Source organism: Lissotriton helveticus, chromosome 8 (genome assembly GCF_964261635.1).
Source record: "Lissotriton helveticus chromosome 8, aLisHel1.1, whole genome shotgun sequence".
NCBI lineage: Eukaryota > Metazoa > Chordata > Amphibia > Caudata > Salamandridae > Lissotriton > Lissotriton helveticus.
Window position 1 is genome coordinate 1,461,776,021 of NC_136069.1, and position 22,988 is coordinate 1,461,799,008.

The window sequence follows — 22,988 nt, forward strand, 5'->3', positions numbered from 1 at the left end:
TGAGTGTGGCTGTGTGTGTGTGGCTGTGTGAGTGTGGCTGTGTGTGTGTGTGTGTGTGTGGCTGTGTGTGTGTGTGTGTGTGTGTGTGTGTGTGTGTGTGTGTGTGTGTGTGTGTGTGTGGCTGTGTGTGTGGCTGTGTGTGTGTGTGTGTGTGTGGCTGTGTGTGTGTGTGTGTGTGGCTGTGTGTGGCTGTGTGTGTGTGTGTGTGTGTGTGTGTGTGTGTGTGTGTGGCTCTGTGTGGCTCTGTGTGGCTCTGTGTGGCTCTGTGTGGCTCTGTGTGGCTCTGTCTGTGTGTGGGGCTCTGTCTGTGTGTGGGGCTCTGTCTGTGTGTGGGGCTCTGTCTGTGTGTGGGGCTCTGTCTGTGTGTGTGTGTGTGGCTCGGTCTGTGTGTGTGGGGGGCTGTGTGTGTGGGGGGCTCTGTCTGTGTGTGTGTGGGGGGCTCTGTCTGTGTGTGTGGGGGGGCTCTGTCTGTGTGTGTGGGGGGGCTCTGTCTGTGTGTGTGTGTGGGTCTCTGTCTGTGTGTGTGTGGGTCTCTGTCTGTGTGTGTGTGGGTCTCTGTCTGTGTGTGTGTGTGGGTCTCTGTCTGTGTGTGTGTGTGGGTCTCTGTCTGTGTGTGTGTGTGTGGGTCTCTGTCTGTGTGTGTGTGGGTCTCTGTCTGTGTGTGTGTGTGTGGGTCTCTGTCTGTGTGTGTGTGTGGCTCTGTCTGTGTGTGTGTGTGTGGGTCTCTGTCTGTGTGTGTGTGTGGCTCTGTCTGTGTGTGTGTGGCTCTGTCTGTGTGTGTGTGGCTCTGTCTGTGTGTGTGTGGCTCTGTCTGTGTGTGTGTGGCTCTGTCTGTGTGTGTGTGGCTCTGTCTGTGTGTGTGGCTCTGTCTGTGTGTGTGGCTCTGTCGGTGTGTGTGGCTCTGTCGGTGTGTGTGGCTCTGTCGGTGTGTGTGGCTCTGTCGGTGTGTGTGGCTCTGTCGGTGTGTGTGGCTCTGTCGGTGTGTGTGGCTCTGTCGGTGTGTGTGGCTCTGTCGGTGTGTGTGGCTCTGTCGGTGTGTGTGGCTCTGTCGGTGTGTGTGGCTCTGTGGGTGTGTGTGGCTCTGTGGGTGTGTGTGGCTCTGTGGGTGTGTGTGGCTCTGTGGGTGTGTGTGGCTCTGTGGGTGTGTGTGGCTCTGTGGGTGTGTGTGTGGCTCTGTGGGTGTGTGTGTGGCTCTGTGGGTGTGTGTGTGGCTCTGTGGGTGTGTGTGTGGCTCTGTGGGTGTGTGTGTGGCTCTGTGGGTGTGTGTGTGGCTCTGTGTGGGTGTGTGTGGCTCTGTGTGGGTGTGTGTGGCTCTGTGTGTGTGTGTGGCTCTGTGTGTGTGTGTGGCTCTGTGTGGGTGTGTGTGGCTCTGTGTGGGTGTGTGTGGCTCTGTGTGGGTGTGTGTGGCTCTGTGTGGGTGTGTGTGGCTCTGTGTGTGTGTGTGTGGCTCTGTGTGTGTGTGTGTGGCTCTGTGTGTGTGTGTGTGGCTCGGTCTGTGTGTGTGGCTCGGTCTGTGTGTGTGGCTCGGTCTGTGTGTGTGGCTCGGTCTGTGTGTGTGGCTCGGTCTGTGTGTGTGGCTCGGTCTGTGTGTGTGGCTCGGTCTGTGTGTGTGGCTCGGTCTGTGTGTGTGGCTCGGTCTGTGTGTGTGGCTCGGTCTGTGTGTGTGTGTGTGGCTCGGTCTGTGTGTGTGTGTGTGGCTCGGTCTGTGTGTGTGTGTGGCTCGGTCTGTGTGTGTGTGTGGCTCGGTCTGTGTGTGTGTGTGTGGCTCGGTCTGTGTGTGTGTGTGGCTCGGTCTGTGTGTGTGTGTGGGGCTCGGTCTGTGTGTGTGGCTCTGTGTGTGTGTGTGTGTGGCTCTGTGTGTGTGTGTGTGGCTCTGTGTGTGTGTGTGTGGCTCTGTCTGTGTGTGTGGCTCTGTCTGTGTGTGTGGCTCTGTCTGTGTGTGTGGCTCTGTCTGTGTGTGTGGCTCTGTCTGTGTGTGTGGCTCTGTCTGTGTGTGTGGCTCTGTCTGTGTGTGTGGCTCTGTCTGTGTGTGTGGCTCTGTCTGTGTGTGTGGCTCTGTCTGTGTGTGTGGCTCTGTCTGTGTGTGTGGCTCTGTCTGTGTGTGTGGCTCTGTCTGTGTGTGTGGCTCTGTCTGTGTGTGTGGCTCTGTCTGTGTGTGTGGCTCTGTCTGTGTGTGTGGCTCTGTCTGTGTGTGTGGCTCTGTCTGTGGCTCGGTCTGTGTGTGTGTGTGTGGCTCTGTCTGTGTGTGTGGCTCTGTCTGTGTGTGTGGCTCTGTCTGTGCGTGTGGCTCTGTCTGTGTGTGTGGCTCTGTCTGTGCGTGTGGCTCTGTCTGTGCGTGTGGCTCTGTCTGTGCGTGTGGCTCTGTCTGTGCGTGTGGCTCTGTCTGTGCGTGTGGCTCTGTCTGTGTGTGTGGCTCTGTCTGTGTGTGTGGCTCTGTCTGTGTGTGTGGCTCTGTCTGTGGCTCTGTCTGTGTGTGTGGCTCTGTCTGTGGCTCTGTCTGTGTGTGTGGCTCTGTCTGTGTGTGTGGCTCTGTCTGTGTGTGTGGCTCTGTCTGTGTGTGTGGCTCTGTCTGTGCGTGTGGCTCTGTCTGTGTGTGTGGCTCTGTCTGTGCGTGTGGCTCTGTCTGTGCGTGTGGCTCTGTCTGTGCGTGTGGCTCTGTCTGTGCGTGTGGCTCTGTCTGTGCGTGTGGCTCTGTCTGTGCGTGTGGCTCTGTCTGTGTGTGTGGCTCTGTCTGTGTGTGTGGCTCTGTCTGTGTGTGTGGCTCTGTCTGTGTGTGTGGCTCTGTCTGTGTGTGTGGCTCTGTCTGTGTGTGTGTGTGTGTGGCTCTGTCTGTGTGGCTCTGTCTGTGTGTGTGTGTGGCTCTGTCTGTGTGTGTGTGTGTGTGGCTGTGTGTGTGTGTGTGTGTGGCTGTGTGTGTGGCTCTGTCTGTGTGTGTGTGGCTCTGTGTGTGTGTGTGGCTCTGTCTGTGTGTGTGTGGCTCTGTCTGTGTGTGTGTGGCTCTGTCTGCGTGTGTGTGGCTCTGTCTGCGTGTGTGTGTGGCTCTGGCTGCGTGTGTGTGTGGCTCTGGCTGCGTGTGTGTGTGGCTCTGGCTGCGTGTGTGTGTGGCTCTGGCTGCGTGTGTGTGTGGCTCTGGCTGCGTGTGTGTGTGGCTCTGGCTGCGTGTGTGTGTGGCTCTGGCTGCGTGTGTGTGTGGCTCTGGCTGCGTGTGTGTGTGGCTCTGGCTGCGTGTGTGTGTGGCTCTGGCTGCGTGTGTGTGTGGCTCTGGCTGCGTGTGTGTGTGGCTCTGGCTGCGTGTGTGTGTGGCTCTGGCTGCGTGTGTGTGTGGCTCTGGCTGCGTGTGTGTGTGGCTCTGGCTGCGTGTGTGTGTGGCTCTGGCTGCGTGTGTGTGTGGCTCTGGCTGCGTGTGTGTGTGTGTGTGTGGCTCTGTGTGTGTGTGTGTGTGTGGCTCTGTCTGTGTGTGTGTGTGGCTCTGTCTGTGTGTGTGTGTGGCTCTGTCTGTGTGTGTGTGTGGCTCTGTCTGTGTGTGTGTGGCTCTGTCTGTGTGTGTGTGGCTCTGTCTGTGTGTGTGTGGCTCTGTCTGTGTGTGTGGCTCTGTCTGTGTGTGTGGCTCTGTCTGTGTGTGTGGCTCTGTCTGTGTGTGTGGCTCTGTCTGTGTGTGTGTGGCTCTGTCTGTGGCTCGGTCTGTGTGTGTGGCTCTGTGTGTGTGTGTGGCTCTGTGTGTGTGTGTGTGTGGCTCTGTGTGTGTGTGTGGCTCTGTGTGTGTGTGTGGCTCTGTGTGTGTGTGTGGCTCTGTCTGTGTGTGTGGCTCTGTCTGTGTGTGTGGCTCTGTCTGTGTGTGTGGCTCTGTCTGTGTGTGTGGCTCTGTCTGTGTGTGTGGCTCTGTCTGTGTGTGTGTGGCTCTGTCGGTGTGTGTGGCTCTGTCGGTGTGTGTGGCTCTGTCGGTGTGTGTGGCTCTGTCGGTGTGTGTGTGTGGCTCTGTGTGTGTGTGTGGCTCTGTGTGTGTGTGTGGCTCTGTGTGTGTGTGTGGCTCTGTGTGTGTGTGTGGCTCTGTGTGTGTGGCTCTGTGTGTGTGTGTGGCTCTGTGTGTGTGTGTGGCTCTGTGTGTGTGTGTGGCTCTGTGTGTGTGTGTGGCTCTGTGTGTGTGTGTGGCTCTGTCTGTGTGTGTGTGTGTGGCTCCGTCTGTGTGTGTGTGTGGCTCTGTCTGTGTGTGGCTCTGTGTGTGTGTGGCTCTGTGTGTGTGTGTGTGGCTCTGTCTGTGTGTGTGGCTCTGTCTGTGTGTGTGGCTCTGTCTGTGTGTGTGGACGTGGGGAGGGGGGTAGAGGGGGGAATCAGGCTTCACTGGCTTGAAGCGCCGTGAAAAGATTTGAACATGCCTGATTTGCTTCAATCATTCACTATTTAGGGCAAATCAGCATTATATTCTAAAACTTTCAAAGATCATATCAGTACCGTAAAATAGGTGGCATCTAGAATAGACATTTGTCTAATTAGTATTCTTATATTAATTCTGAAGTTAATGTGTGTTATGCACTTATACCCTTAGGATCATAGGGTATGTAGTGTAACTTCCACTATCCTTAGCATTTTAAGGTCTATGATCTTTTTTACATTGCTGTATGTGCCAAAAGTTCACGTGGAATTCATCACCACCAGCCTGATTTAAAATTGCATTTGCCAGTACTAACATAGGATTAAAAATAAAATGGCATACGTGTATTGGGTGATTGGAGTTAAATCACTGGACACTATGGCGAATAGCTAGGCTTACTATGATGCCAAACACTCTCTGACGTATCCTTTACTCCACGAACTCTTCATTATTCAGCACCTTGGTCTTTGTTGTGGTATATTGTTTTCGATTATCTCTATCCTTTCCTATGAGATTCTACCACTTTTCAGATACACAACTCTACAATGGACAAGCCCTCGGCTGCATATTTGAGGTGTAAGATATGGAGCATATGTATCAGTAATATAGGAAACTTTTTTATTGCACGCTTCTATATAGCTACGAAATGTTATGACACATTTTCACCTTTGGTATTATAGAATGTACAGTGAACCGCATAAGAAAAGTAATAAAAGATATTCAAACAAAAAATACGTGTTTTGGGTGATGGAGTAAAGGGAAATAAATATCAAGGGCTAAGCAATCAAAGCTCAGAGCAGTAACTTCCGTTTTGCCAAGCAAAGTTGAATTGCAGAAAAATATGCAACCTTTTGAAACAGATATTTTATTATCAAACAATCATAAATTAAGATGACCTTTGTAACTGAAAACACAGCAATAATAACCGTGCAAACACTTTTGAAAGAAAAGTCATAATACTACCTTAATGGCTTTAATAGCAGCTTTAGTGATTTGAATCATCTTTGCTCGAGATATAGGGGGCTTCATATCCATAAGTGAAAAAAGCTAAAGAAAAAAGTTGTACATTGGTCAGTGCTGTAGATAGTAAAAACACCATAATTGATCAGATTAGTGTTTATTTTCTTGTTACCACTAGCAAAACCTTTAATTGCAAAACATTACTATATGAATTACCAGAGTAATACTAAAATATTAGTAAATAGGTTCATGGCACAGTTACACTAAGAGCCACAACGCAACAGGGAAATGCAATTTACTGCACACATGTGTATTCCTTCGCAAGATCTACTCCCAGTAATCTCTAGCTGGGGGAAACAACTAGAAAATGCACTACATGTATTTGGACTATTACCAGCAGCTTCATTTAGTAGTCATTTAAAAAGACTACCCTCAACAGAAAGTGGCATGTGAAACTTTTTGGGGATCTGTCACCCATTGAACAATATTAAATTCCTGTCATATCCAGGCAGCAACCAGCAGCTCAGTTTCAGAATAGCTTCCAAAGGTCTTCAGCTGCTACTTTGTTATCTGTGCTATTATATAATCGTTACTATCAGGTGTACCAGCTTAACTGTCTAACAGGGAGCACTCAACTATTCACACAATTCAACAATGAAAGTTAAGGGAAACTTCAGATTTAAAATTCACCCAACGCACTGGCTATAACATTAAAACTAATACATATATATATATATATATATATATATATATATATATATATATATATATACACACACACATATACATATACACACATATACATATACACATATATACTATACATACATATACATACATACACATACACATATATACATATATATATATATATATATATATATACAACCAAAATATACTTTTACCTGTTCAAACATTATGGAAATACCACAGTTCTGAAAAGTAGGGCGACTCACTTTTAAAGAGCTGGCCCAAACTATATTGATGGATTTGAAGACACTTTCAGTACTTCCAAAATAACATACCACTGAGTGGTTATATTGTGCAAAGAGTCCAGAGATGCCCCCTGAAGTGTACAGGGCTCAATGTAAACCCAAAGTACACTACTTGTGGTAGTGGGATCGACCAGCCTTAGGCTTAACACAGAGGAGAGTAAGACATCTGTAATATACACAGAAACCAATAAATGACACTACTCAAAAAAGAGATCCACACCAATTGTATAAAAACGTGCTTATATAAAGATTCCAAGAAGATGTACATTAAAAAGTAAGCACATTTTTCAATAGAAACAGTTTTCACTTGTAAAAGTGGACACAGTGCAATTTTGCAGTTTAGCAATGTTAACTTAAAGGAGGAAAACAAGAATGCAGTTTTTCAAGCCAAGCACACAACTTACAAATATAGTTTTTGGGATTTCAGGTCAACGCCAGGCAAGGTTCAAATCAGTACAAAGAATACACCACCAGCTACACAGAGGTGAACGGGTGAAGATGTCAAATTCAGGGTCACGCGCCCAATGATAATCAATGGAGAATGGGGTTGGTTGAAGATGTACTGCTCACAGGAGAGTAAAGCAGTGTTAAGGGCTGATCTGGTAACGTTAAGGTAAGTACAGTGAGGGGCCACAAGGCAGCACTAAACTTACACCCTCAGCGGCACAGGGGCAGCTGAGTGCCAACACAGCCTTGGGCTCCCAATGCAAATCAATGGGAGAGATTGGTCTTAAAGAAAGGCTCCATGCCAGGAGGCTGGACGTACAAACCCCACAACTTCCCTGATAATTAGTGATGCTAGGGGGCGTAGGGATACTGTTGGTCAAGCTCCCAAAGGGTTCCAGTGCAGGGGTGCCCTTTCGTGACGGCAACAGCTTACAAGGCAGGTTGCGGTCAGAGGGGAGTCTTCGGATTGAGGCTGCAGGCAGCGGGATAAAGTCTGGCAGGGGTCAGCCGATGGGGGCGGGGGGGACTCGGGCTCAGAATCGCTGGGGAACCTCGCATAACTGGTGGGCCACTTCGACACGGGGCTGTGGGCGTTGGGTGTAGTTCTTTTTCTCTTAAAGTTGGTTTCTTCTTGAACAGGTCTGCTGTTCTCTGCAGTTTGGAGGTCACTGGGCTGCAGGACGGATTGTCTTGGCACAAGTTATGTAGACAGGCCTGTAGGGCTGGTGCCAAGTCAGTTGGTTTCTGCAGTCTTCTCTCCTGGTGTGACTCTTTAGTGTCGGACTCTATTATGGTCGACAGGAATCTGATTTTAGGGTCCATCGGGTGACCAAAGTCAAAAGGTTATCCCTGGACTGAATCTAAGATAGAAACACTCACTAGATTCTATTCTAGTCGTATACCATTCACTCAGGACATCTCATGAATGTATTACTTGAATTACTTGTCAACTAAAATGTTACGTTCAGTCTTTTATTAAATAATCAAAATTCTCACAGGTGAGATACACAGATTATTTTAAAATTTCTCAGAGAAAGTATTTCTCTGAAAGCAGTTCACATTAAAACATCTCATACAAATATAATAAAATATAATAAAACATTCAATAATGCATCAAACAATACAATAGGTATCTATATAAAGAGGAGAACACAAATATTCTAACCTAATTGTCATGTGTAATCATATCATACATATAAATTAAACAACAAGAAATAAAAGAAAAGAAGAGACTCTAACCTGCTTCTCCAGCTAAAAAGTTGGCAGCTCTGGCCTTTACGCCACATGCTCTCCCCTCATGGTAGGAATAGCGTGTATACCGACAAAATGACACTTCAAAGCACCAAGAGGCAGCAAGTGTTGAAGGGGGGGAACATGAAACAGAAGGAGGGAGATAAACGAGGGAACAAGTGAGCGGGGGAGGGCAAAATTATCCAAATCTGGTGTTGAGGTGAAGGATTACTTTTCTAGGCATTGCCCATCCTTTAGATGTGGAAACGTGTTTTCATTCTGTCGTGTTTTTAATGCCACCTAACACAGCGAGGAAGGTATGCCTTACATGCAAAACCAGTGTGTGGTGAGGTCTTCTTTAAGAGAGAACTTTCTGATGTATGTGTGACATCATGAAAGATTCTTTTGCAAGCAGATGAAGCTGAGGGTCACTGATAGCTGTATCTTAATAAACAAGCTCTTCAACTTTATTGGATTTTAAGTGTGATTACTACACTTTTCATGGCGACGAGGATGGGATCAATTTGAATGTAATCTTGATAAGAAATTGTATATATAGTTATATATATTTGATAGTAACATTATTATTTTAGGAAGTTGTGTTCTTCATTTATGGTTTTGTTATGAGGGGGAGATGTGTGGTGATGTCTTTAAGAGAGAACTTTCTGATGTGTGACATCATGAAAGATTCTTTTGCAAGCAGTTGAAGCTATGGGTCACCGATAGCTGTATTTGTATTGTAAGCTCTTCTTTATTGGATTTTAAGTGTGATTACTACACTGTGGCATAAAATCTGCAGTGAAAGAGACCCTTTCCAAAGCTGCATCCTGAACGCTGCTTAGTAAAGCAGTCACAGGCTCTTCTACTGAAATATGGCTGCAGTTCGGAGATCCAGAAACGGCTTCGGGAGTTAGCCCCTCCGACGCAGTACTAGATAAAACAAGCAACACGAAGGGCACGGCAGCTCTGGCCGTTACGCCACACTCCCCTTCCAGGAAGGAATAGCGCTTATACCGACAAAATGACACTTCAAAGCACCGAGGGGCAGCAGGTGTTGAAGGAGGGAACATGACAGGAAACAAGGAGACGGAGGAGCAAGGAATGGACTGTAGAGGTTAGAAGCGGAGGGAAGAAAAAAACGGGAAAGGGAAGAAGGTAACAGGAGAAAGAAGAGGGGGAAGAAAGAGAAGGAACTGTTTATGGGGAAAGGGGTATGTGAGAGTGAAAACAGAAGAATTTGAGACGAAAAGAGATCAGGACATGCATAAAGGGAATGGGAGGCACAGAAGAGAGGAATGATGGGAATTTTAGAGCCAAGGAGGGAGGACAGAAGGCATGAGGGATCAAGAAAGACTAGGGAGGAACAGAAGATAGAGCAATGGACGAAAGATGCAAGATGGAATAGGACTGGCAAGGAGGGAATAGAACAGAAAGAGAGAACAGTGGCGGAACAGAGGAACTGCGAATGAACGAGCAAAAAGCACAAAAAAAAACAAACAAAAAAAAAAACTGCGTTTTCCTTGGTCTAGGTTCCAGTCTGCTCCTATCAGAGTAAGTTTTCTTCTTCAACTGCTCAGCACTGTGTCTAGTCAGCAACAACAAAAGTTGGTCTAAACATATGGATGTCCGAAGCCAGGGCCAGACCGCACTTCCTACAACATACATGCTGCTCTTTGTTGATTTTTGATAACTTCAGCTGGGTAAAATAAACCCTGTGGATAGTATATAGTTGGTTTCTTTTCTAGCAATGCAGGCTTTACAATATCATATAACAGATTACAAGAAGTTAGCCATAGGGTATCGCACTCTTGTTCTGGCAAGACACTCCCCCATATATCTTGAGCAAGTTTAAACTCTCCGTCCACTGCCTCCAACACTGCCTGATACCAAAAGGAGACTTATTTTTTCCCTTGTGGTCTGGACAGGAGATTAAACTCTAAATAGGTGCCTACCCCTAATAAGCTGCCTGTAGTAGTCTGTGACTGAGCCTGAACCCAGCTAGCCAGTTGGAGGTATTTAAACCTAGATAAACCTGTCCCAACCCTCTCCCTGAGTTTTTCCCATGTTAACAGTGTATACCTTCTATGAACAGGTACCCCCAAACTGCCAGGCCCGATTCCCTTAAAGGGGCTGCTAAGCTATCTCTCAGACATTCTGGACTCCCGGGTGAATCCCATAGCGGAGCCTTGTTAGAAAAATAACCCAAAGAGACAGCCTTCCTTAAATCTGCCCAAGATTTTGCAAAGCCCTGTAGCACCTTTAGCCTAACCTTCTTGAAAAATGTAACATCCCCAAACTTAAACAAAAAGCCCTCCACCGGTAAATATGCCCCCCCCCCCCCGAAGCATTGCTAAAAACATCCCTCCTATCCCAGTATTGGCCGGCATTTTTAAAAGCATCCGTGCATGAGAAAATTGGAATGCCCAAGCGTAAATTTGAATGTCAGGTAAAGCCAGACCCCCTTCTCTCTACGACACCTCAGCTTTTTCCAGGCCAATCTCACATATTTATACCCCCACCCAAAAGAATTCACCTCCCTCTAAATTTTATCAATTAATATTTTGTCAAAGTGCAGAGGAATACAATTAAAAAGAAAAGAGATTTTAGGGAGTATCGTCATTTTAGCCAGATTGGCCCTACCAATAATTGAGAGAGGTAGCGAAGTCCAGGTCCACATCAGCTTTACACATTCTCTCGACACTGCCATCAAATTTGTTTCCGCAATCTTAGCTATATCTTGAACTATTTTAACTCCCAATAATTAATATTGCGCGGCAGGCAAAGAAGGAGCCACCATGACTTCTCTGCAGATTCTTTCCTGGAACGTCAATGGCAAGCGCACCAGGCCAAGGAGAGATAAGATTCTACAATACATACGAGACTCTACGGCTGAGGGATCTGATCTATGGATACCTCATCCCCCTTTTTTTCCTAACTCCATCTCGTCACTTCTTGCTGTTAACTCAAGGCTTACTTTATCTACTATATTATCTACAGCAGCGTAATCCCCCAACAGTTTATGAGTACCTAAGGGGGGGATTAGAGGTGCCTAGCTCACTCGGATCTGCTACTGACTGAATTCCAACCTCTCCTCACTCTACCAACTTCCCCCAGACTCAATACTTCTTGTAAGACCTTAAAATAAGACCTTAGGGAGGGCGTAATCATAAATTTTGGGTCCAACAATGGGCCCTTAGCCTTGGCTTTGGGAAGTTTTTTTTTTTTCTTCCTACCTCTCCTGAAAAGTAGAGGTACACTTTCCAGTGCCTTTCCCACCTTTCCTGGTCTTAGCCTTCACCACCGTCCACCCGGCGCCCCAACCATCGACCCGCTCCTCACAATCACTACCACTCTCATTGCTCCAGAGTGTAAAGCTGCTGGTATCTTGTCTAGTATCTAGTACAGTATCTAAGCCCCCCTTTAATTCACTCAACTGTAGCTGGTCTGCATTTTTTTTTATTTTATTTTTTTATCGGGCTTAGACCTTTGCTTCCCGTCCCTCCTGTAGCTTCCCTTATTCAGAGGAGAAAGGACAGGTGCATGTGTTTCAAGAATGCCCTGCATTGGCCTCCTTTTGGGATAGCTTCGGCAAATTTATGTCTGACCTAATTAGCACGCCGGTTATTTTGGACTTTCCCCTAGTTTTCTTCGGTCTTCAAGAGAATGTCAAAGGACAAGCAAGATCTTTACTCTTATGCGGTCCTCCTGGCTAGGAGGCAAATCTGCATAAAATGGACAGACTATCCCTTCTGCCTTCTTTGAATGGCAATCTTCGCTCCTGGCGACATCGAAGTTGGACTTACTAAGAACAGGCAGCCAAAAGAAGAGAAGTTTTTGGAATATCCTGAAATCACGATGAGACCCGGAGGAGGATTTTTTTTAACCTCTGGGGTCCGATGATTAAGCTGCCTGAAGTCTCTATGGCCAGGTTGGAACTACTCCCCGCGGTTGGGGGCAGTTTTCAAGATAGGGTCATCTAGCTCAAGAAGCTTACGAAATAGAGATATCTCAGTGGATTTTTGAGTGCATATACGAGCCAGTCTTAGTGCCGGTAGGGGGACGAGGATAAATCCCTAGCCACCTATGCCTCTCAGTTCGCTGAGTGTGGGTACGGACAGGCTGGAAAACCACACTCAAAGTAAGATGGGCGGTAAATGAGGACAAAAAAAAACTTGGTCTATTTTCTTAAGCAGTTTTAGATTTTTTTTTGTAGGGAAACTGCGCTAAGATATGTACCATTTTGCCACCGGTTTGTCAAAACCCTCAGAGGCGGAGGAACCGCCAATATTCCTGAAACCAGGACTGCTTGGCACACAGTAAATGTATTGCCTTATTTCCTGGACTGCTCTTCAAAACGTATGGCTTCATAGCAAGTTTAATGTAATAAACAAATTGGAGGTTCCCCTGTATCTTCTGACAGGGAGGGGGATATTGACCACAGACAAAGTAAAATGTCCCTGACTCTTTAGATTGGCACAATTGAAATGGCCAACTACATATTTATGGACACGATCTAACTTTATAGAGATGAAATTCTATCTTTTCTGTGGATTACGATGATCTCCCACTAGGCTAGGTTGGATTAATGGACTACGACTTGAATCAATTAAACACACAACTAAATATAGTACTAAAACAAATAAGTCATATAAAAAACATAGAATTTATTATTACCCTCCCAATTGGGTTACATTCTAAAAAGTAGTACCATCCATACAGTTAAAAACGCCACCTGGCGTGGTCATACAATGAAGAAATGTTAAAAAAACAGTCAAAGTTACAACAACAGTCGACGCAGCGTTTCGGTGCTTTATTTTCTTTTGACACCTTCTTCAGGACTTTAAAACATTTGACTCCAAAAAAATCTCTAAAAATGAAATGAGAGTATTTTAGTATTTATTATTATTGTGTGGGTACAAGTCATTTGCCTAGTTTTACACTACTTGCTAATTTTGACTCTTTATGCGTGCTAGACCTGTAGTCCAGAAAGACTAAGAATTATTTTGGGCACTCCAAGCGAGTACCACTCTAGAGGTCCTACATAAGGTTCTCCTTTTAAGACAAAACATAACCTTTACATTATTCTGTTTTGCTCTATACATCATTTTGTAGGTTTTTTGGTGCACCTATTTTAATCATACCTTTCTTCTTTATGGTAGTCTCGTTTCAATTGATCACTACACGTACTCTGGATTGCTCAGGTCTATCATATATCCTTGAGCTGTATACATCATGAAATACAAGAAACACCAATTTAGTCATTCGTCCCCCCGGTGTGTTACGTATTTTGGGATTGTCAGAAAAAATGATTACCTCTTATATGTAAAATATCGACTTATAGTCGCACGGAGGAGCCACCGTTGGTGGGGTAAGAACTTCTTTTGACCTTATATCCCAAGTCTCTAAAAAAAAAATTTTTTATTTTTATTGTTAAGTTGCTCACATCTATGCACCCTCTAATTATGTTCTCACTATTTTCTTCTATTTTACTGACCTGCTTTTGAATTTGGCCAATTCATATAATGACACTGTTCCTTCTTGTCTTTTATCCACAGGCTGTTATCCTGGTTGGAGTTTTTTTCTAGAATAGATGTGTAAAAAAAAATTTTTATCACCCAGGGTTTTATTCATGACTTCTGTGATTTTATCGAAGCATGTCACAGCTCTCCATTCCTTATTTAACAAAGTTAGGCAGACAGGTGCGCTCCAACAAATTATATAAACGAGCGTCTAAAAAGTTGCATTAGTTGCTCTAACCCTCGATATCCATACTCTGCTTTCAGAGTTTTCTTACCCATTCTCTATGTTATAAGCATTAGCATTACCGACTCATGAGAGATATTTTACTGTTAGCGGACTACATACTTTCAAAGTTTAAGATTTAAACGACAACCTTGAAGATTCGGTTTTTGCCAAGTTATTTCGCATGGGTCCTAAGACCTAGCCTCACCTTATCTTTAAAATTCGGCCTCCCTGCTCCTCCGCGCTGTCGTCTTCTTGGGGACGTGAAGAGTAACTACCCTGTTCGTATCTGGCCATTTTATGTATCCGGTGCACCGTGTGAACCGGAAGCGATTCAATTCTCGCTTATTTCACAATTATGTATTTATAATTTACGAATTTCATTTGTATATTTTCTGTTATTTTCTTTGTTGATGTCGGTGAGTGTATGGATGAAAAAGAGAAGGTCATTTACGTCGCCGTGAAAATATAAATAAATGAATAAATCGCGATGTTCGATGACTTCCGGGGTCACCGCACACGTAGTTTCGAATACATGAATCGAATACATGAATCGAAACGGCTGGTATCTACACTCACCGACATCAACAAAGAAAATAACAGAAAATATACAAATGAAATTTGTAAATTGTGAAATAAGCGAGAATTGAATCGCTTCCGGTTCACACGGTGCACCGGATACATAAAATGGCCAGATACGAACAGGGTAGTTACTCTTCACATCCCCAAGAAGACGACAGCGCGGAGGCCGAATTTTATATAATTTGTGGAGCGTACCCGTCTGCCTAACTATCGAGGGTTAGAGCAAGTAATGCAACTTTTTAGACGCTCGTTTATATAATTTGTTGGAGCGCACCTGTCTGCCTAACTTTGTTAAATAAGGAATGGAGAGCTGTGACATGCTTCGATAAAATCACAGAAGTCATGAATAAAACCCTGGGTGATAAAAACAATTTTTTACACATCTATTCTAGAAAAAAACTCCAACCAGGAGAACAGCCTGTGGATAAAAGACAAGAAGGAACAGTGTCATTATATGAATTGGCCAAATTCAAAAGCAGGTCAGTAAAATAGAAGAAAACAGTGAGAACATAATTAGAGGGTGCATAGATGTGAGCAACTTAACAATAAAAATGAAAAAATTTTTTTTTAGAGACTTGGGATATAAGATCAAAAGAAGTTCTTACCCCACCAACGGTGGCTCCTCCGTGCGACTATAAGTCGATATTTTACATATAAGAGGTAATCATTTTTTCTGACAATCCCAAAATACGTAACACACCGGGGGGACGAATGACTAAATTGGTGTTTCTTGTATTTCACGATGTATACAGCTCAAGGATATATGATAGACCTGAGCAATCCAGAGTACGTGTAGTGATCAATTGAAACGAGACTACCATAAAGAAGAAAGGTATGATTAAAATAGGTGCACCAAAAAACCTACAAAATGATGTATAGAGCAAAACAGAATAATGTAAAGGTTATGTTTTGTCTTAAAAGGAGAACCTTATGTAGGACCTCTAGAGTGGTACTCGCTTGGAGTGCCCAAAATAATTCTTAGTCTTTCTGGACTACAGGTCTAGCACGCATAAAGAGTCAAAATTAGCAAGTAGTGTAAAACTAGGCAAATGACTTGTACCCACACAATAATAATAAATACTAAAATACTCATTTCATTTTTAGAGATTTTTTTGGAGTCAAATGTTTTAAAGTCCTGAAGGTGTCAAAAGAAAATAAAGCACCGAAACGCTGCGTCGACTGTTGTTGTAACTTTGACTGTTTTTTTAACATTTTTTCATTGTATGACCACGCCAGGTGGCGTTTTTAACTGTATGGATGGTACTACTTTTTAGAATGTAACCCAATTGGGAGGGTAATAATAAATTCTATGTTTTTTATATGACTTATTTGTTTTAGTACTATATTTAGTTGTGTGTTTAATTGATTCAAGTCGTAGTCCATTAATCCAACCTTGCCTAGTGGTAGATCATCGTCATCCACAGAAAAGATAGAATTTCATCTCTATAAAGTTAGATCGTGTCCATAAATATGTAGTTGGCCATTTCAATTGTGCCAATCTAAAGAGTCAGGGACATTTTACTTTGTTTATAGCAAGTTTATCCATAAGCTGCGGTGTAAAGTGCACAATATTGTCTTTTGTATCTTCTCTGGAGGAAAACCCCAGATCCTTCCCTGAGAAGCAGTTTATGGTGGGTGTTTGCATGACATCTTTTTGAAAGATTATCAGCCATCACTGAACTTAGAACGCTCTGTTGCCCAACCATGTATAACGGCCTATTCAAAGAAATAAGGCAGTCTCCTCTCTACAAGCAGCTATGTTATTTGTGTCATTAGTGCAAGGCCGCACCAGGCCAACAAATAATGCTTTCGTGCCCAGCGCCAGGGTTTTCTCGTGTTAAAGTTTTATTTCCATTTAATAACTATCCTGGCTTACAGCGACTTATTGGTGGAAGATTTGGAAAAAGCTCACTGGGGGTGTTTTGGTAATGAAAATGACGGCTTAAAGTGACATTTGGTGGAAGACATCAAGCGAAGGGCAGGGTTTGCTTAAGTTGTGACGAGGGCTAAATCATGAAAAAGTTTTAATAACAGGGCAATTCGATGTTTCCGTTACTGTTTTCTTTGCCGCAAAGAGGCGGCTAGAAGGTGCTACAGATGCATTTGTTGCGTGTTAAAATAAATCTAAAATATTTATCACAATTATAAAATTGGTTGCGTCGTCTTAGATTCCCACAAAATTAAAGGATTTCTAAAACCTTCCTAAAAGGGAAATGTGTAACCGAATGACGTCCAGCTTTACAGAGATGTAATTATTTTATAGTTGCCTCAAGTTTAGCTAGGGTTCCCTTTGGCAAGGGGACGAAGAACAAGACAGTAAAAATACTACTAAAAAGGGGGATCGCCAGATGTTAAATGTTACCGACCGATCTCCCTTTTAGATTCCTCAGGAAAAGTAGTTGGCAGAGTAATCCTGGAACAACTACAACAACTACAACAATGGGCTGATGACAATAAGATTCTGTCGGACCTTCAATTCGGTTTCAGAGAAGGGTTTGGAACCGTAGAACAGGCCCTCAATTTAAGTTTAATCGTGTCTAAGTACATACACGCAAAGCGGGGGACTATGTACATGGTATATGTGGACTTGTCCTCTGCTTTCGATTGCGTCTCCCATTCAAAGTTGTGGACCCTTCTGCGAAACATGGGGGTAGATCCCCCACTATTGGACTTCCTAAGGGAACTATACTCTGACGCTTCTGCGCGAGTGCGCTACGGGACAAAGGGAGAGCTCACTGCATCATTCAAGGTAGAGCGAGGAGTCAGGCAGGGGTGTGTTCTAGCCCCCTTCCTTTTTTCCCTATATACAAACGGGCTAGAAGAGAAAATGCTGAGAGGGGGGCAGGACCTCCCGAGACTAAAACAACGCATGATCCCGGCACTGCTCTACGCGGATGACGCAGTGATCCTGGCGCGCACCCCTATAGAACTTCAGAAATCTCTAAACAAATACGCTGACTTTATGTGCTCATTAGATCTGCACATTAATGTGAAAAAACCTTTATAATGGTGGCTGGTGGAGGGAGAAAACGAACTAAGAACATTATATTAAACAAACAAAACATCGAGAGAACTCCACAGTATCCCTATCTGGGCATAATGATCGACGAGAAACTAAATTGGAAAGCAGCTATTGAGTCGAGGAGACATCTTTTTAGGAGAGCAAATACGGCCCTGATCAGTTTCTCACAAAGACTTGGAAGGAGATCGCCAGTGGAGATGCTACAAATCTACTCTGCAAAAAGCCTAGCCATTGCCCTATACGGGGCTGGCGTTTGGGGACACGCTGATGCTGGATCTCTTCAAGTAGCTGAGAATTCTTTTCTGAGATTCCTTTTATCCGCCCCCAAGTGCTCATCGACATATGCATGCCACATGGAACTAGGAATTCCTTACATCGAGGACCTAATAAAAGTCCAGCCATTGCTACTCTGGAGACGCATATGGTTATCCGATAAGAACATGGGGACCAAGGCCATCCTGGAGGATTCAATGGCCCTGGATAATGCGCACAGGATAGCCTGGCTCACCTATGTTAGACGATTCTTTACGGACATGGATCTAGAAAGGTTCTATTCCAGTCCACTCTCTCTGATTGAGATGAGCAAGAAAGAGCTGAAACAGAAAGCAATGAGCCACCTAGAGTCGCTCAGATTCACCCTGCTTTCAAACAAACAATCTGTACAACACGCAAACATGGTACAGATAACGCCACACATTCAGCCCTATCTTGCACTGGAAATTAACTCATACGAAAGAATGCTTTTGACTAGACTTAGGCTCAATCTGTTCCACAGACTAGTAGCTTTTCCGCAAATGAACACTTGGGAACCCAAACTGACTTTGTGCCCCTGTGACGAGATTTCCGCACAAACATGTTTGCATACGATTCTGTTCTGTAAATATCATCATCCTCACAGAAAAATTTGGCTATACCCACTACTAAAAGCCTGGGGTTTCAGACAATGTCGTCCGGCCATGATTTTCTTACAGATGTTAGATTCGGAGCGTACCTGTTATCATATACTGAACTTTTTAAAATGTATTATCAGGCATCGAAGGAACCTCTAAAAATGTGTTTTGTGTGAGACATTCTTAATACTGTAAATTTTATATTGTTGCTTTTATGGTTTTATAATGACAAAAACCGAATAAAGAAATTTATTATTATTATTATTATTACTATAAGACTTTCCCCTCCTGGTTGACACTGGGAAAGACGCTTACAAGGGCAGCTGGTTAGGGAGGGTTTGAAATAGTAGTAAATGTAAGCACAATACGCACAGAAGATTTTATGTGATCCAAAACGGCACCGAACCAGAGCAAAGCAGAAACATGCATACTGGAAATAATACTACACAAAGACTTGAGAGTTCTTAATCATGGACTCTGGCTGTGCCTGGCACCAGCAGGATTAGACTACTGTGGAACTATGCCCAGTCCAAGAATGGTGCTTGGCTGCCTATGGAATGCAAATGTGCCACTATTTGCTGGCAGAGACTAACTAGAGTGCCCAAAATTCAGCAATCCGATAATGAGGCCCGTGGGGTTGGCGTTGCGTGCCCAGACTCCCAACGAGCCCTTGCGCCTTTGGAAGCGTGTGGACATCCGGCTCATGTGTTTAGGATTAGTGGGCGTTGCAATGCAGGAGAAGGGAAGATAATCCAAGGTTTTGGAGGGGGCAGGGATATGGATCATTCGGGGTCTCTTTAAATGCGCACAACAACAACAGCAGCCAGCCAGCATTTGGGTTACTGGACAACCGACAAAAGCTGCTATCACTGTGGGACTAGAGTGGAGTACTGAGCTAAAGGGGGCGGGGCTTACTGGCATTGTGCTTCCAATTCTAAATACATTTTTGGGACATTCACAAGGTAGGAAATACAAGACGTTTTAGGTTCTTAAATCTACAAAGACAGTAGGAGAAGAGATGAAGAAAGGAGTGGAACTACTAACAGGCACAGAATGACGGCAAGGACAGGCAAAGGAGGAAAAGACAGCTGTAAAGGTAGATGGCGAGTAAATAATTAAAACAAGCGCATGTGTGAAAGTTCATTAAACAAGTCCGGGAGTGGTGTGTGCGCAGACTTCACTTTTCAAGCACTGCAATCGTGCTTGTGGCGCGCCACTGTTCGCTCCTGCAAGATGGATGCCACCACAAGCAGGAGTGTGTGCTTGAAAATGAGCAGAGCGACGGCTAAAGGTCCTCCTATGCAGCGCATGCGCGCTGCGTAGGCGAGACCTAGAAAACATGTGCAGAGTGCTTAGGTTAAAAAGAAGCCAGAGAGCAACACAAAGTGGGAGGGGGAGAGAGAAGCACGAGGGAGACAGCTCAGTTCACATGTACTCTTGTAAAGTGCTTCAGCAAAAAGAAGAAAAAAAAATAGCTCCCTGAAAGTGAGCAGTGGAATGAGGCGAGTAAAACACATATGCGTTAGGGAAGGGAATAAACGTGTAAACGGCAAGCTTTTGAATAGGAAGCAAGTAAATGAGAGGGGACAATAAAGCCAACCAAAGGAAGATCTTAGCAAGCTGACAATAGGTCTTTTACATCCAGTAGCTTGCTCTTTCTGGCAGGCGCGACCTAAAAATGGTTACTGGTGTGACCCTGCAAGCATAGTTGCATTACACATCACACAGCATGCTGCAAGTTATCATTTAATTTCAAACAACTGACATCAACGACCGGAAGAGACATACAGTAGCTGGGGGCATAGTTTTTTGCTATGTTCTGTCTTTCATGGTGCTGCAGCAGCAACCACAAAAAACATTCTCTCTCTTTATTCAGTTTTTGCTGAGAAAACCAATCAAAATAACACCCCCCCCCCCAAATTGCCGAGAACATGTGAACAAAACATACGTCTTACATAAGTCTTCCCGAGAGCTGGAGCACGAAATCGCAACAGACAGCATCTTTTTTTTTTCTTCTTCTCTGACAACAGTATCAAAACCCAACAGTTTATCTTATGGCGCATGTCTGATCCACCCTCCTTTAGCAGTGTACATACTGTGCTTCGTCACTCTCAAATCACAACCCTTCAGGGATGCCAGACCTTCTTGGATTTGTGGGGGAAGCCTCTTGCCTGGTACATCAGTTTCTTCACCCCATACACCAATCCATGCAATCCTCTCACTCTTGTATGGTAGGCAGAGGTAGCCCACCCACCCCAAAAAACCATTTGGCGGAGTAAGGCCATCATATATGGCCACTCAATGGAGTTAAAGTACTTCTCAGCGTCTAAGGCCGGACGGACCCCCCCCCCCCCCCCCCCACCCGACTCGTAAAGCCCCATACTGTGCACTAGGCAACCCATCAGCCTCCGAAAATTATTTGTTGTGGCCCAGAACGGCACAAATCTGGATTGGTATGGGCCGACAAATTAATCAATCACATATAGGAGCCGGTTCGCCAGAATCTTGGCCAGGATTTTTGTTTCAGTATTAATCAACAAAACAGGCATATAGGAGTTACGATCTTCTGACAGGTTTCCCGCCCTCGTGGATCAGGCAGATAGCGGTTCCCCAAAGCACCCCGCCTCCCTGGGTGCATTTAAACATAGAAGTAAAACTGGAAACGAACAGATAGCTGTAACTTCACCAGAAGACAGTTCCAACTGTTTATGAGTATCCCTTAATCTAAAAGGTTACTAAAGCACTTGCTCATTTAATCTGTTAGATGGGGGTTCAAGGACAATAGCCCACTGGCCAACCCGGAACAGTGATTCGTTCCAAAACAATCTACCATAAAAATATAGCAAGAGGATCTACAGCAGGAGCCAGCGAGGATTTTAAACAACTCCTACGCTCCTCTAATTTCATTCATTCATTCATTTGATCTTTATTTCGCCGCATTATGGCCATAAAAGATACATATAAAAACAACAATTTACAATGCAATGGTTTCGCCTTTGGAAAAGTTAGAGCTATTGGCATTGTAAATGACAACATTTGTATTTATGTGTTGGTTTTGAAATCAGATAAATAAATGGCATTGTCATTTACATTGCCATTAGCTTAATCTCTCGCAAATGTGAGACCTATTGTACCCTACGGAAGAGCTCAGCAGACAGCAATTACTACCACACACACCCAGAGCCAGCCACACACACCCAGAGCCACACACACACACACACACACACACACCCAGAGCCACACACACACACACACACCCAGAGCCACACACAGAGCCACACACACAGAGCCACACACACAGAGACTGCCATAGTGTACGAGCAGTTACGCCTGCAGAACGCAATGTGGTCTGCCTGTATCTTGCTGCCTATATCTTGTCTGACTTTTTTTAACCTTCACATATTTTGTTTGCTATGAAAATCGAGAATTTAGCTGAGCAATTAGCATTTCAGTCACTTTAAGGTGGCAACAGGGCACCAGTCTCGAGAAATGGGCCCATCTCAACGAGTGATAATAGGAGCTAATAAAGGAACAGAGAGGAAATGTTGGTTACCAAACACAAGGTCGCCATCTCTGCTCATGTCACCATAATACATGTTTTTAGGTCTGGGCTTTTCCGGAAACAAGTGATCAGGTGTTGAAATCTAATAGACTTAGACTATGAGGAGCTCAACTCCCACAAGACTGAGGTTGTGAAATTACTTGTAAGGGCTGAGAACGCGGAGTCCAAACCAAATGTACCAATGTGTCCACCCTGTCTGTGCCTCTTTGGGTAGTCCATTCTACCTAAAGTTAAGGGCTGTTACCCTTAACACTCTCAGGCTAAAACAACGCTGCATGTTTGCTATATAGCTTCCCGAAGAGTCAGCATAACTTCACCCGAGAGCCTCGACCAGCCACCAAATAGTGCACAGGGGCAATTTAAGAATATCCGGAGTCCATAAAAAGATAGGTCCATATGGCAGCGCTTGATTTATTTTGTAAAGCGCTTAAATGCGCAGTTATGTGAATATGTTAACCCCTCTGTAGAACTGCATGACTTTCTGAATTCAGGAAATCTCGATATGCAACACTGGCGCCCTGAGACCCAGAGTGGCAGAGAGCTCTCTGCTGAAATATCCGGTGCCAGATTACAGCGCTTAAGCAGAAATAAAACAGACGCTCACCAGAGCACGCACACGGAATCAGGTATCCCACACAAACACAACCTCCCCATCACACTGCTGGGCCCGAGTGAAGACCAGCCATCTCTACACACACCCCTCACGCTTTACCAATGCTTGTTGGTTCCTCTCTCTTACCTTCTCGTGCTCTGCTCGCCCAGGAACCGCCGATGCCAGCCAGGAAGGCGCTGTCACTTCTTGGAGATAATTCCCCGGACGGCCAAGAAGACATGCGTCTTCAAAGGTATCTCTTGGAATACAAGGGCGTCAGCATGAAGGAAAGACACCGCGTGATGACCGCCCACCGATACTTATAAATTACAATGCCAACCGGTGCCACCTTTCCACACTGCCCATCACTGATGTGCTCCTGCCGCCTACCAGTGCCAGCTGCCTATACTGCTTGCTAGGTCCGTCAGCTCATACTGGCCCCCTGTGCTGCCCTCCGGCGCCAGCTTCTTGCCCTCCCGGTGCCAACCCTGTTCTGATCCCACTGATCGGCAGTCGCTGCTGGGATCCGCATACAACGCACGAAACTACGAGGAATAAATGCGAAACTGGGCGTAAACACCGGTGCGAAAGCAACAC

General features: G+C 44.9%; 1 protein-coding gene across 1 annotated transcript in view; it reads right to left on the bottom strand.

Moving 5' to 3' along the window:
• Positions 1-22,988, bottom strand: part of SCAF4 (SR-related CTD associated factor 4) — a 1,013,644-nt gene that overhangs the window by 984,864 nt on the left and 5,792 nt on the right. The window contains exon 2 of the mRNA XM_078658400.1: positions 5,333-5,416. Coding sequence (XP_078514526.1) covers positions 5,333-5,416 — 84 coding nt within the window. The remainder of the gene's footprint in view (positions 1-5,332; positions 5,417-22,988) is intronic.